Genomic DNA, 15,268 nt, shown 5'->3' with positions numbered 1-15,268 from the left:
CTTAATTACTCTGAATACAACTTTTATCATTTAAATTTCAAGCAGCAGAACTACCAACTGAGTCAAAACAATTTGAGGCTTAGACAAATGAAAACTGAGATTCTTCAAGTATACTGTATTTTATTTGAAATATAAACTTTTGGTGGGATTTAGAGAATAAAATGAAGACATTATATATATTTATGGGAACAACAGGTAAAGTTCAGATGAAAATATAATTTGAGGTCCAAATTAATCATGTTTGATAGCCCAAGTAGGTTTGTTCTTTATATGTAGAATAAGCAGTTTTTTAGCTCCCAAATTAGAACCTTGTTGCTTTCTTGTAAGTATTCTGGATCACACACATTTAAGTATATGTTAATTAAGTACATATATATATATGTACATACAATGCTCTGGAGTTCCGTAGGGCATTTGATACAAGCAGACCGTGCTCTACTTGCCACCTAGAATGTTTACAGTTGTACTGCCTTATGTACTATACTACATATAACATTCTACCACTGCAGTAGAGTCATATTAGAATCTATACTAATAAAAGGGTAATATGCTAATTAGACCGGGTTGACCAGACATCTTCTGGATGTCAGACTTCCTTCCGGACAAAGCCATGGTGGCAGGGGCTGAGGCAGAGGCAGTTAGGGACGATCAGGCCGTCAGGGGAGCAAGCAGTTAAGGGGCGTGATCAGGCCGGGAGGGGAGAGGTTAGGGGGCGATCAGGCCGGCAGACAGAGGCGATTAGGGGTGATCAGGCAGGCAGGCGAGCGGTTAGGAGCCAGCGGTCCCGGATTGTGAGTCGGACATCCCCAAGGGGTCCCAGATGGGAGAGAGTGCAGGCCAGACTGAGGGACACCCCCCTCCCCCATGCACAAATTTTGTGCACTGGGCCTCTAGTTTAAAATAAGAAGTAAGTATAAATTATTTTGAGGTAAATTAAGCAGTACTGTTTGTAATAGCGTAAATTTTATTGGTACAGCCTTCATGAGAATAATTTGCCCCCACAGACCCAAGAATTCCAAAATACAGCAGTTAAAAGAAGATGGTGACTTTCCGTCTTTCAGATCTCCAGAGCTCTGTGCTAAGAAAATGCGACTTCCCACACATGCATATGTTACAGACACCATGGTTAGCTTCCCTTTTGCACAGCGAGGGTCTTATTTGTATAGTATACCAGGCAACTAGGTAGAGGTTAAAGTTGATAGCCATGTTACTATTTTCTTTCATTCAAGCCTTGTATTAACCACATGTGGCTAGTGAACAACCCCTCCATATTTGAATTGATCAATTCTGAGTTATAGGATTAAAAAACGGCTGTTTATACAATTTTAATACTCTTTATTTAGGAATGCTGTTTCCTGTTCTGGAATTATTGGTCATTTCAGAAAGTAAAAGCATATCATTTTGGGGGCTTACTTTTTGTGCTTGTTTCTTATGTAAACGCCTGATGATGAGCCAGCGGGCTGTTGGATAAATAAAGTGAACTGAAGAACCTCTAGTGAAGATTCTAGCATCTGGTTTCTGGAAACCCAGTAGGTCCGTGTGGGTGTGGGAGAACCTGTAATAGTTTAAGCTCCTCAAGGGGTGCCCAGTTAAGTTTAGGAGTCAGTCATAGCTTCTTTAAATAGTTCTCTTAAATACATTCTGAGGAACTCCTGGCTCTTTTGGGTTACATAGAAGGCACTGAGATGCGCAGGCCATGAATAGCTGTTCTGTTGTGCTAGATGCCCAACTTTTTTGATGGGAAAACTTTTATTTTGTAGTAAGACTTGAAATATCTGACTGTCCATAAAAGCATGTATAGTAAATATAGATATTGATTTTAAAACATTATTTTTTACACAGTGTTTTTGCTATAACATGATGTATGTCTTTCCAAAAAAAAAAAAAAAAAAAATCTTGTGGTTTTCAAATCATGTACTAGAAAGAGAAGGTCTGGTAAAAATAAGGTTGCACAAATATCTCAAAATCGATACAGCTTTGTATTCAGAGCACTAAGAAAAGCAGTAGCGGTCCTGATAACTGTGGACCCTGCAAAAGCATCACCTACTAAGAAGGACTCCTGGTGGCTAACTGGAGTCAAATTAAAAACAAAACAAAACAGAGCCTCGCAGTCATTTCTGCAGTCATTTCTACATGGGGGCCTGTCGCACAAACTGCACTTCAGGGAGAAGCCTGCACCAAGCTGCCTGCCTCCTGCACTGAACCGCCTGTCCGCACTGTGTCCCTGCCATCTGAGCAGCCCTGACAAAGGTGTACCTGGAATTGTTTTCCGCCAATAGGGCCGGGGCTTTCCCTGTACAATGGGAGCTGTGCATCTATATCCCCAACAGCGTCTTCATCAACCAACCAGAGCGGCCCTGTTCTGACAATTCAGGAGGTGCCTTTTGGGCCCATCAAAGTACAAGGATTTGGAGACGGACCAATCAGAGACCAGGGGGTGGGGACTTCTGTCTTTATAAGTCAGCTCTGCTCCCCTCTGGCTCAGAGAGCGCTCTTTCCCTTTCCACCTCAGAGCAGAGCTGTCTAGCCCAAGAGGGGCCTCCTCACAGCTGTGCGGCCTCACAGCCATGCTGCTTCCGAGTTGAACTGTAGCTAGCACGCTTGAGCTCTTCCGCAGCTGGGCTGTACCACAATGGAGCTGTTTGCGCTCTAAGGCAGAAAAAGGAAACCTGAATTTCTAGAGTTTAGTATACTGATTTCAGAATAGTTGGGCTTCAAGGTTTCTTCTAGCTTTGAGATTATTTGACCCTGAAATTTCTGTTCCGTGCTCAGGGTTGATTCCAGTTCTTTATGTTTTCTGACACAAATATTTCTCTCGCCCTTCATTCTTCTGAGTGGTACATAGCCACTGGCCAAATTCTCCTTCACTGTCATAGACACCTGCATCCGATATTCAATTTGGCAAATATTCCTAATTGCGGAGATGATGGCCTAACAAACAGATAGGAATTGCCCCCCTATTGATGCACAGCCAGGGGCCGCGCAGGCGATCATTGTGTCTCCCGGTGTCATTTACAGAATGTCCTGGGGGAGAGTATTGGTACCCTTACTGACATCCCCAGACATTCTGGTTAATGACATGTCTGTTTCATCTGGGAGTTTTGAAGGAATTACACAAAGTTTACTTTTTGCCTTGTTACTTTCCCCTTCCTATAGTCCTTTGCTGACCAGAGACTTCATTTCATCCAGTTCTTCCTCCCATCCCATCCCTCCTTAAAAATAACTTCTCCTGTGTGCTACTGATTTCAAGTAAATTAAGTTCTAATTGAAATAATTTCCCCCTTAAGGTTTGAATGCTCAGCCAGCTTGACACTCTCAAGGAGAATTTGCTTTTTCAATTGTTGTTAATCAAAATAAATCCCTAAATAAGTCATGAGTCATTGTTATCAGTGAGTGTGTACATATCCCTGAACGTTTCGGGGGCAGAAAAAAGGATGGAGAATCTGTTTAAAAGATTCTTGAAGAAACAGCCTTAGTTTTTTTTTTTTCCTTTGGAAAACAATGCTGCCCGTGACCTGCTTTCTCATTGTATCCTCATTTCCTGGAACACGGTGCACCTGTTTTTACTATTAAGCTCTTTAACGTGACTATGTAGTTATTGAAAGATTATAATGAGTTCAGTTCTCAATGCTTTTTTTCTTTTAAAAGTTTAGTTTTCTAAAATCTGACTTTATGTCTAAAATATATAAAATTCCCACCCTTTCCCTGGTTTACTCTCTCTTTGTCACTTGTCATTTGCTCTGAAATTTGTCAGAGTGCTTTGAAAATAGTAAATGGCTGTACTAACCTAAGGGGATATTTTTATTACTGGCTGTTTGGTTGACGCTGGCAGAAACACCAGTGAAGTTTGAGTCGTCTTCTCCATTTGTTCATATAAAAACTCCTTGCTAGTTCGTGGACATAGTTGGTATTTGTAGTATCTTTTACTTGGAGATTCTGATGCACTGACCAGATAGTAACAGCACCTTCTTGGGGTTGGGCGGAGGAGATTGTATAGTTCTCCTTGGCAAATCTATGACACTTGTTACTAACATGTTGGATTTCCAAGCTCATGAGGATTTATTAATGTTTATCCCCTCTGTGTTACATTATGTCATGAATCCATGTTTTCTCAGATATGCAGCCTGTTAACAGGTAATTATTTGACCTGATTCCTACAATCATTTAGTATCAAATATTTAAGAGTTGGTGAACTAACAGTATATTAGAATGGGATTTTCCTGCATTTCAACTTTTTTCACATAATTGATCATTTATTCTGGAATGTCAATCGTTCCTTCTTCCTGCTCGAGTGGGATTGACTTATGATGTTTCTGTCCTCCACTTTAAGGATAGTCCATAGTTCACGCAGCTTTTATGTGGTCCTTCTAAAATAGTAGGAACTAATTAATGACAGACGTACTGGGTAGAGTCTTAGGATTAGTCATAGATGGTTCAGATGTGTGTAGGTGTTACCATTGTCCACCTAGTAGATTGTGTAGGAGAGCGCAGACTGTCATTAATGGCAGTAGCGGGTGCAAGAGCCCATTTAGGTTAGAAGTCAAACAACATTTGCAACCTCTTAATATGTCGTACCATGGAGAGCTGCCCCACTTTGACTTGGTTAAGTCATTGCGAGGTTATCTGTGGCCCTTTGGTTACTTTCTTTCTTTGTATTTTCTAACTTTTTCCCCATTTTGTTGTTCATTCGATTAACATTTTTTTTTTAGAAGGCTGGTAGATAAGGCAGAAAATATAAAACTAAAGCATTCAATATAGCTTTTAGGAATTAGTGACTGAAAACATGACAGCTAGAGGAACCTGTAGAACAACACTTGGGATATAATCAGCAAGATCCAGACTGTTAGAGATTATATCGGACCTGGCTTCGTCACAAATATATGACAGGAAAAGGCGAGAAAGCCTTTAAATCATAAGAGATTTAAGACATCAATTAGCTAAATATAATGTGTGGACTTTCTGATTTAAACAAAGCAGCTATTGAAAAAAAAAGATTCCTGGCCATTGGAAAATTTTGTACACTGTCTGGATATTTGTGATATTAAGGGATTAGTGGTTAATATCTTTAAGTGAGGTAATGATATTTGGGTAATTTAATTTTATGAGAATTTTGATTTCTTATCTAAAGGATAAACCCAAAACCTAGATTCATGAAACATCTTTCTTTAGTTATACCTTCCATTCTTTCAGCATCTATTATTTATATATATATATATTGTGTTGCAAGGATACTTTATAGGTACTGTTTCATTTGATGACTTTGGTTGCAAAATGGTTAGGTATGGTTATTCTATTCAGATGAGGAAATTGAACCTCAGAGATCTTGTTTTATTTATTTTTGATGTTTAATGATTTCAGGACTTCTTATTTGCCCACTGCACCCCAAGGGGGTTAGGGTATTCCCTGCTTCTGAAGCTTTAATGCCTCAGAAGTTTGGGGTCAACCTCATACAGGCCTTTGCTGTCCACAATCCTGCTGGTGGTAGTCTTTTGGATGGATCGCATAGAGTTGTCCAGGGTGTCACCAAGATTGAAGTCCTCCCCTTCCTCCAGCAGGCGGCAGTAGATGTTGATCAACCTCCTGCTTGACCTTGATATTCAGCAGAGCTTCCTACTCCTGGCCCTGGCCCTGGCCTTGCCCCTCCCCCCCGGGTCTGGGGCATCTCTGACTCCAGGGCAGCTGGATCCTGTTGAGCTGTTCCATCTGCATGGCATTGCCCATCTCCACCTCCCTCAGGCTGTTCTCCAAACTGGCCTTCAGATTTCTCATTGAGGCCAAGTCCATCTCCAAGGACTGGACCGTACGTCTGAGTTCTGTGACTGCCGTCTCAGCAGCTCCTATCTCAGTGGTCTGCGAGGTGCCCACTGTGGCGCTCTCCTCAATGTGCTGGCACCAGTACTTGTCTCACTCCTCTTGGTTCTTCTGAGCCAGCGGGTCATACTGGGCCCAGGTGTCTGCCATGATCTTGCTGAGGTCCTGAGATTTGGGGGCACCCAACTCCGCGGTCAGCCCAGAGTTGGCAGTCTGGTTTCATAGACCATTTACTTCCTCCTCGTGGCTCTTCTTCATGAAGAGCAGCTCCCCCTTGAGAGCCTCGCTGCCTGTCTCTGGCTGCAGCCCAGTGACATGGGTGTCACCAGTGACCTTGTGTAGCCCATTGATGTCACTCTCCACAGACTGGTGCATGACCAGTTCCATCTCATCTTGAGTCTGAAGTCATCATCAGCAAGATGGGCATCGTCTACAGAACTTGCAGAGATCTGAGCCCTCAGACTCTCTCTGGTCAGAAGTAATGCCCCAGTCGCTGACCTGGGGTCCCTTTTTCTCTAGGTGTTCCCGGATTTTGCTCTGTATTCTCTGATTACCAGCTCTCAGGCTCCTCACTCTCTCCAGGTAGGAGGCCAGGCGGTCATCCAGGCATTGCAGAGTTTCCTTCTCTGTCTGGATGCCCCCAGATCATGGCCACCCCTCTGGACTCCCAGTCACAATGGATACTGGTGGAGTGGGACATGGAAATCCTGGAGCCCGAGCCCCTGGTGCCTGCATAGACACTGGCCCTGCTGTTTGCCAGCTGGGCTGGTGGCTGAGCAACTGCCCGGAGCCCAGGGTCGGGTACGAAGCTGGAGCAGGTGATGAAGCTCATGTTGTTCAAAGAAGGCGGTGAGAGGCCAAGACTCAGGTTCAGGCTGCTGATCGAACTTCAGAGATCGTAAGGAAATGACTTAAGATAATAAGTGGCATAGAAGGAATTTGAATCATTTGAGCTTCATTAAATTAAAAAATATCTACCATTATTTCTAAAATGGAAACCATGGATACTCAAAAATACTACTATTAAAAAAATACCACTGTTGTTTTCAATTACTTTTATATTTAACTTGACTGCTATTTATAACAGTGAAATAGTAGCTGATGCATTGCATACCAGTAAGCAATGAGTTAGATTCTAAACCTGCTTACCTTACCACAAGGGAATCGTGATATAACTTGGAGATGCTGAATTGAAACAAAAAATAGCTTCGTTATTTTGCCAGTTCTCTTTGAGACATTGTAAAATGTGCCTTGCATTCACTATATCTTTGGGAAATGTCAGATGAAAAGCACCACAGATAATAACGTTAATGTCTGGTTCCAGCAAAATCAGAAGAAATAGGCAGATATTCAATTCTTAACTAATGTGTCATTCAAACTTAAATATAAGTCTGTATGGTTTTAAAGAGCTACCTATATTAACTTCTTTTTACCTTCCTATTATATTTTATTCTTCAAAAGTTTTACATTATTATTTTTGCAATTGGTAAGTTTTACCAGAAGAAATTTCTATAACAAAAGATAATGGGAAAAATGCCTGTCTCCTGAAATAAATTTAAATGAGCAGGTAGAAAGTTAATGCTCCTTTCTAGGAAAATAAAACCAAAGAATTACTGATACCAGAGTAGAAGTATATTTATTTTTATCATTATTATTGTTTTCTTAAACTTTTTTAAAAAGTTGAGAGAAAGAAAGGGGGGGGGGCGGGGAGAAGAGATACATCGATGTGAGAGAGACACATCAATCTGTTGCCTCCCATACTCAGCCAGCCCGGGGATCTAACCCACAACCTTTCATTGCATGGGACGACACTCCAACCAACTGAGCCACACTGGCCAAGGCTATTGTTTATTTATTTATTTTTTTTACTGTGTTGCTGTTCAGAACTTCTTGAGAACAAAAGTATGAATACCAGTCAACTTCCCTGGTTTAAACTTAATTGGCCTAAAACAGGTTATTTTGTCACTTGAACATCCATAACCTATGCTTTGAAAATTTAAAGCAGAAAGCAAAATCCTATAGAAAGCCAGAAACCTCATCAGTACACCTGGACAGACATTTTCTGGTAGTTTTTGCTCTCCTAAACCTTTTCCCCACACACTGCTCAGAGGTCCTTGGTCAGCACAGCCCTGGTGAGGGGTGACAACAGAATGGTTACAGGTTCTGCAAGTGGAGACCTTACTCTCTCCATGGGATCGAATCTGGCTTTATTCATTCATTCATTCATTCATATCAAAGCTTTATTTCATTCAGCTTTCTTCCCCCCTTTCTGTGGTATTCCTTGCACCGTCTTTCCGTGTATCTGCAGTGGTAACAGTACCAACTTTCTTTTCACATTTTTCGCACACCATCCTCCTCGGTCCCCTTAGCCGCAGAAGCGGTGGCAGCTTAAAAGCATCAATCGGAAGCATGTTTATTTTAAATCAGAATTGTGGATGTCAGATTAGCTTCTATCCTTTGAGGATGGGGTGAGTGTGATGGAAGAAAAGTGCTCCTAATTCTGTAAGTGTTTTTTAAAACTTTAAGTTAACTAGTTACTGCTGACTCCCACTTTTACTCTTGCCACCCCCTGTGGGTGGCAGCTGGGGAGCAGGCTGAATAAGATGAGTAGCTGCTGCTAAAATTACTTCCCTCTCAAATAAACACAGTCGAGTGAGCTGTCCAGGTAAGGATACCAGTAGGTAAAACATATGAGTAGATGAAAACATTCGATGTATTGGCATTTTTCAAGCAGTGTAGTTGGAGAAATGCTAATAGGTTTAAGCAATACCCCGAGATTTTCAAGTATGCAGGCTTAGTATAGCCTATTTATTTATTTAGTCCCAATTTCCCCCATAGTGATTGCATCCTAGTCCCTCCCAAATCTTCCACTGAGAATCTACTTAGATCATTTCTGATTATTATTCACTAAGTTTATATTTAGCATTTCTTGCAGTATTATTAATATTAGGAGGAGTTCTATTACAGTGGTAACCAGAAGTACTATATGTACAGTTTATTTTCTGCCAAGATCATAATTTTCTAGCTCTGAATTCATGGAAATTGTAGCCTTCTTGTGCTATAACTCACTGACTATGACATATTCAATCAAAATTCTAACTCAGGAAATATTTTCTTTAATTGAACATTATATTAAAGGATACTCAGACTTCATTATCTTTACAAGACCTTTTACTATACCAATTGTGACATAATTAGTTCTTAATTTTCAACACTGTACCTTTAGACTAATTAACAGGTCCACTTCCTTCTTTAGTCCTATAGATTTACTCAGATAAAAATATTGTTTTAGTATCGAATGATCATTTTAAAAGATGAGTGATTCTGTTAAATTTCTTTTTGCCAGTGTTTTCATTTAATCACTATATGTAGATATTATATTTTTGTTGTCTTTAACTCATTGCTAAGATAATTATAACTTGTTTTAGACTTTATATGTTAACAATTATATAGTTTTGATTTGTGTGTTGTTTTTTTGTAGATTGAGAGCAAAAATGAGTACCCCCCTCAGACCAGTGAAGATTTCCTGAGATATCTGGAATCTAATGTATCTGATAATGCAAACATTTCTGTTCTTACTACCTACTGAGTCAGCCAATAGAATGCTGAAGTTAACACAACTTTCTTGTTTTGTGTGTCCATGGCTGGGTAGTTGTATGCGTTGTTCTCTGTAGCCTCTGACTATTTTAATTTCATTCGGTAGAATATGTTAATACCATGTCCGTCCGTCCGCCCCCCCCCCCCCCCCCCCCCGCCCCTGCCACCTTTGGCATGAGAATACCTTGAGCCTCCTGAGTGGTAGAAAGTATTCCTGCGTTGGATTTTGTAAACTTTTGAACAGGGAAGCAGTAAACGAAAGGGATGTGGCTGATGAATTGGTCAGTAAGTAGATGCAGTCTCTGCATTTACAGACATAGTATGGACATTAGATTCCGTTATCAATGAGGTGCAAATACCATGGATTGGGGTCTTCATAGGTTGGGGTGGGAAATACGCAGAGAAGGGACTACATTCATATTAATTCCTGATGATCAGGTTGTAAACCGGTTAGGAAAGGCAACCACAGGGTCTCCCGGAGCAGAGCCCTTTGAGAACTTGCCAGCTTCAAGGGTCGGATGGACTGCGTTCTTTCCTCCCTCCTGCTATTCAGTACCTTCTGTTCGCGCTGCGTTTTCTTTAGCTCCAGAAGAAGGGAGAAGAAAACGGAACTCACGTTGATTTTGGAGTTAAAAACAATCTTTAAAAGTTCTAATAGCAGAGTCAACCCTGTGAGAACAAGTCTGGGAAGGTTTGCTGGGTGCGTATGTCAGATTGGTGAGAAGGATTAGTCAGACTGCCCTCATGTTCTGTAGAAAATAGTGCTGACAGTCCACTTTCCCGGGTTTGAAAGGGCTTGAGGAAGTGAGATAAAGAAATGAGTTGAAAGGAAACCTGGGATTAATAGAAACATCTTAAAGGAGTTGAAATTGTTTAGAAGAAAAAGAAGATCCAGGTAGTTAAAATAGTATTTAAAAATCTGGTCCTTTACTGAGGGGTATAAAAGGTTATACTTAAAAGTAGTTACTGATTTTTGGAAGGGTTATATGTGCATGATATAGTGAAAACCTGTCTCCCCCTCACTCCTTTTCTGTGTTTTTTACTTTGGAGACAACACCTGTCATTGGTGCTGTCCTTCCGTAGGTATCCTGCACATGTCTAGTCATGCATGCTTCTTCTTCGTCTTCTTCGAAAATGTGAATTGCAGCACTTTGTAGACATTATTCCATACCTTTATCTCTTTCTTCTTTGCCTTAAAGTGGCCTTAGGGTTTTGTTCCATGTTGTGGCCGGCAGGGCTGCCTTGTGTTTCTCATTTAACTGTATACTAGTAGCATTCCATTCTATGGCTAGCCCATAACTGAACTATGTAGTTTTCTGTTAATGGGCAAGTAAGGTTGTTTTTGCTATCTCTATTTTGTGATTATAAAGTTTACTACAATGAATATTTCTCTTCATCTCTTATTTCCACATGTAAAAATAATGTAATGTCCTAGAAGGGGAATTGCTGAGCCAAAAATAAGTGCATTTTGAATTTTGGTAGATTTTTGCCAAATGGTCTTGCACAGAGGTTATGTCATTTTATATTCCCATCAACAGTGTATATTTACTTTCCCACATTTTGTTTCAGTTTGTTAAAACCTTTAAAAATCTTTGCCTGATAGATTGAAAAATGCATCTTATTGTGTTTTTTGCTCTTCTATTACGAGTGAAATTAAATACTTAACTATGTTTTAAGGTCCTTTTATATTTTTCTATTGTTATTCTGTTTATGCTCTTTGCCTGTTATCTTGTGGGTTGTTGAGTCTTGCATATATGTAGGAACCCTTTATATATTACTTGCTATATACCAGTATAGATCTCCAATATATATTTTTTGTTTGGGGAAGATTTTAAAATTTCTAAAATTTTTAAATGATTCAGTTTTTAATGGTTTCAGGGCTTCTTAAAATTATAGTTAGAAAGGACTTTCCCACTGTGAGATAAAAGCTTTCCTATGATTTTCTTTTATGGTTTTATTTTTTCATTTTAATCTTTGATCCATTGGAAATTTATTTTGCGGATGGAGTGAGGGAGGTATTAAATTTTATCTCCTCAGAATTTTTGGAATATGATAGGGGATTTATGGCGTAGAGAGATCTCAATAATACATTAATTTTTAAAATGATTCAGGCCAAAATTTGCTATGGATTTGTCTTGAGTGGAAATTATTAGACAAGTTTGCAATATACCTCTGTGTAAATTGTTCAGGAATTTTTTCCATATTTGTTGCTATCAAGAACCATTTGTTTTCTAAATGTATTCCCAGGCTTGAGAATGAATTTTGGTTTCTAGCAGAAATACATTTAATGGTCACAGTCAGTAGATTAAAATTATACAGAGTTTTGAAGCAGTAAGGTTAATACAGTAGCACATTATGTAAGTTATAATTTTATAGGAAAGAAAAAAGTACAGTATTGTATAAATAAAGTCAGCTAGAAGGTCTCTTTTCCTTATTTTCAAGTATGAAAATTCAAGGGTATCCTAGTGGATGCCTTTAAAATTTTTTTAATCTGATCAGATTTCATAAATAATCAAGGCCCCGTTAAAAGGCAGAAACCAATGACTATCTGACTTGTGAGTGGATGGTACCAGGATGGCCGTTTTCTAAGTAACAGTTGTGTTGTTGCCTGTTACAGATGCTATACTTTTCACTCAATTCCCAGAAAGTCATTTTATTGCTGCTGCTGGCACCTGTATATTAAATTATGTGCAAAAATGTCGCATGCTTTTTATTTGATATAATTTTTGCATGCTTTTTATTTGATATAATTTTTGCATGCTTTTTATTTGATATAATTTTTGCATGCTTTTTATTTGATACTAGAAGCCTGATGCTCGAAATTCGTGCAAGGGGCTTGTCCCTCGCAGCCGGATGCTTGTTCTGCTGTTTGGTCTAATTAGCATATTAGCTCTTTACTATATGGGATAATTTTCAACATCTTTTAACTTAGGATGCTTTTTTTTTTTTTTTAATGCCATGGGCAGACAATCTTGGCTGTGAATGTCCTACTTTGGATACCTGAGCAAAGATGTATATGGCAGTTCTTGCTCAGGGGAAGGAAAGATGGGTGTGTTACATTAGAAGGCATGAGGTTGGCCCGGTCCCTAGACTTACCTTGTCTATAAATTGTGATCCTCCTTACCTGTGAGGCCTATCACTGTGCCTCTCAGCGTGGTTGGCCCAGGAGAGCTTTACCCATAGTGTTGCCTTTTCTAGTTTTCCTGTTTATTTTTCTTAAGTCTGAAATAGCAAAAAGATATCAGGGAGAGAAGCATGCCTTTTGAAAACATCTAATGTTAACTTAAGTGGACACGTTCAGGAGAGACAAATTGTGATGAAATAAATAATAAAGAATGACCGAAACGTCCCCTTCCCCTTCCTTTGGGCTCTGCATTGGCTTATGTAGGTCACCTCCCAGGGCCTCGGGCAGTGGGCGGGGTCTGATGTCACAGGTGTAGCAGTCAGTGCAGTGAGTATGTGGTGTGTGATTTCCTGTCTTACCCACTGTAATTAACCCGGTGCGTAATAGACTGTGGCCGGCATGGTCACATATCACTGGTGTGCCGGCCACGCACCCGAGTGCAGGTAAATAGAGCTGAACAGCCTGAACACCGGCGTTCCTGACTCCATGCCTTGAGGTACACTTTGGACAACAGGATGGAGACGGAGAGTGAGAGCAGCACTTCAGGGGATGACAGTGTCTTTTGGTTGGATTCCGAAGCTGTCACCCAGGTGACTGACAGTGAAGGGGGAGGAAGGGAAGAAACTTGGAGGTAATTATGGAATCCCCAGTTCTCTCTCTCTCTCTCTCTCTCTCTCTCTCTCTCTCTCTCTCTCTCTCTCCTCTCCATCCCCACGCCCCCTTCCCATCCTCTGTGTTTTCATCTCTTCTCAGTAAGACTTTCTGTTCTCTGGGGGATGGTTTGGTGCTGTAAGAGGACAGGTTTCTAGTTGTATATCATGCTCTTCACTCCCCAGCTCGCCCTGAGCTTGTAAAATGCATGAGAAATGACTTGTTGGAACACCAGGAAGAGAAGGTGTCAGACAGGTTCTGGAGTGGCATTTCAGGAATTTCAAGTAGAGACTTGGAGTGAACTACTACCCCTTCCTGTGCCTGATTTGTATCGGAGAGATTTAATCTGAATTTGAATATAATAGGACTTTCTTTCTCTATTTTTAGAATGTGTGTGTGTGTGTGTGTGTGTGTGTGTGTGTGTGTATGGCTGCTTTGGGTGCCATACATTCATTTTCATTAAGCATAAATTCATTATTTCATGGCTTTAATCCTTAATCTTCTCTCTGGCCGTATGGCTCCCTCCCTCTACCCCCACCAGTCTTGGTTTTGGATCTCTGACTGTAACTCCACAATTCTCCAAGTTGGAGGAGGCTCTCCAGGTTCAATGGTGGTGAAGAAAGAGGTCTCACTCGGCCTGTGGACACAGGGCCATTTGTTCGTTAATTCTGTTGCACTGTTACAGATTTTAGGAGGCTTGATTTTGGCTTTTCTTTTTCCAAAAGGCTTAGCAAATTAAAGTTTTTTGGAGGCATGAACAGAATCTCTGGAAGAGTGTGTAGTACAGATTATCACTACCACCCACATGGGCAATTAAACATCATTTATAATTTTACCTGTGAGTACTCGGGTAGGTGAACATACCATTATTTCCATCAGATCTTGTCTTTGTGTTTAGTGTTCCAAAAGAGTATCTCTCTTTCTCAAGGTAAAGGATTTCTGTATCCACAGATTGCATTTTTCAAGTCTAGGTTAAATGACAAAAGGGATTGGATATTGGGATCTCTTGATAACTCACACTAAATTAGCTAATCAGTGGTTGAAACGAATAAGACATATGTTTTGAATTTTGAAAAATAATGTTAATGCTCAAAGGAACTATTTTATTAGCACATGGCATTCTTGTGCGAACTTTCCCACTCTCTCCATGACTTTATTTAGTCTTTCTTTTTTGAATGTGCCATTTTTCTCCCATGGTTGCTGGGGCTACTCACTCCTTAGTTTTCAGCGTGGTCATTCTCACGGACAACCAGTAGGAGTAAAGTATTTATTTTGTTTGCATTGATACTGTTTGACTCGGTATTAAAATTGTGGGGTATTTGTCAAAGGAAGAAAACAACCTGGACTCTGTTGTTATAATAGATTCGGTGCTGTGAGCCTCCATTAACTTGTTAGGCAACAAGAGCCTTCCTGGGCATGTGCCCCGACTGTGAATAGAACCAGTGACCTCTTGTTTCCTGGGTCAACGCTCAACCACTGAGCAGCACCAGCCGGACACGGATACTTCTTCTTACATCTAGCACTGTGGGAAGTTGCCCAATCTCCTTCATGGCAGTAGTTCAAAGGTGTCTACCACTGAGTCACAGATCTCTCATTTTCTAATTTCTTACTTGTAGAGGGAAGTTAATGTCTCCCATTTCTCTATGGTAAGATAGTTCTTGGACTGAATATTTAAAGATCATTAGAATCCTTAGAATAGAATACTCCTTAGGGATTATCAAAAGGGGAATGTGAGGAGAAAAGGAAAAACAAATCTTTTAATTCTTTTAAGAAAGAACAATTCTACTCAGGAGTTGTTATATACAGTGTACCAACCCAAATATATACAGAATATTCGTTATCTACTCCTATACAGTAAGTCTTATTTTACCTATTTTCCAGATTAAAAAAATTGAAGCTTATAAAGCCAATTGACCTTATTGTCAGAATACAGTAGAGCAAAATTCTGAACTCAGGTGTAACTGATGTTGAAAGTGAAAGACTAGTTTTAGAAAAGATTTTTGATATGTCTGCTGCTAAGTGTATGCTCTGGTTAGTAGTAATAACTGCTGGAGGCTGTAACAGGTAAGCTCAGTTTTGTGAGGA

The 15,268-nt window shown here is 40.1% G+C and overlaps 1 protein-coding gene and 2 pseudogenes across 4 annotated transcripts in view; 1 reads left to right on the top strand and 2 right to left on the bottom strand.

Annotated features, from left to right (window-relative positions):
* ARHGAP32 (Rho GTPase activating protein 32) overlaps positions 1-15,268 on the top strand; it is a 174,248-nt gene that overhangs the window by 53,867 nt on the left and 105,113 nt on the right. The window contains exon 1 of one of the 4 annotated variants that reach the window (XM_059676650.1): positions 12,917-13,163. The exons of 1 other annotated variant lie outside the window; for it this stretch is intronic. In XM_059676650.1, the coding sequence (XP_059532633.1) occupies positions 13,048-13,163 (116 nt within the window). In that variant the 5' untranslated portion in view covers positions 12,917-13,047. Of the gene's footprint in view, positions 1-12,916; positions 13,164-15,268 lie in introns of those variants that run through there. 2 more of the 4 variants (XM_059676651.1, XM_059676652.1) reach the window with 2 other exon arrangements.
* Positions 5,418-6,643, bottom strand: LOC132222212 (keratin, type I cytoskeletal 18-like; annotated as a pseudogene).
* On the bottom strand, positions 7,850-8,316 carry LOC132222211 (cysteine-rich PDZ-binding protein-like; annotated as a pseudogene).

This window comes from Myotis daubentonii, chromosome 19 (genome assembly GCF_963259705.1).
Source record: "Myotis daubentonii chromosome 19, mMyoDau2.1, whole genome shotgun sequence".
NCBI lineage: Eukaryota > Metazoa > Chordata > Mammalia > Chiroptera > Vespertilionidae > Myotis > Myotis daubentonii.
This window is presented reverse-complemented; position numbering and strand designations above follow the sequence as displayed.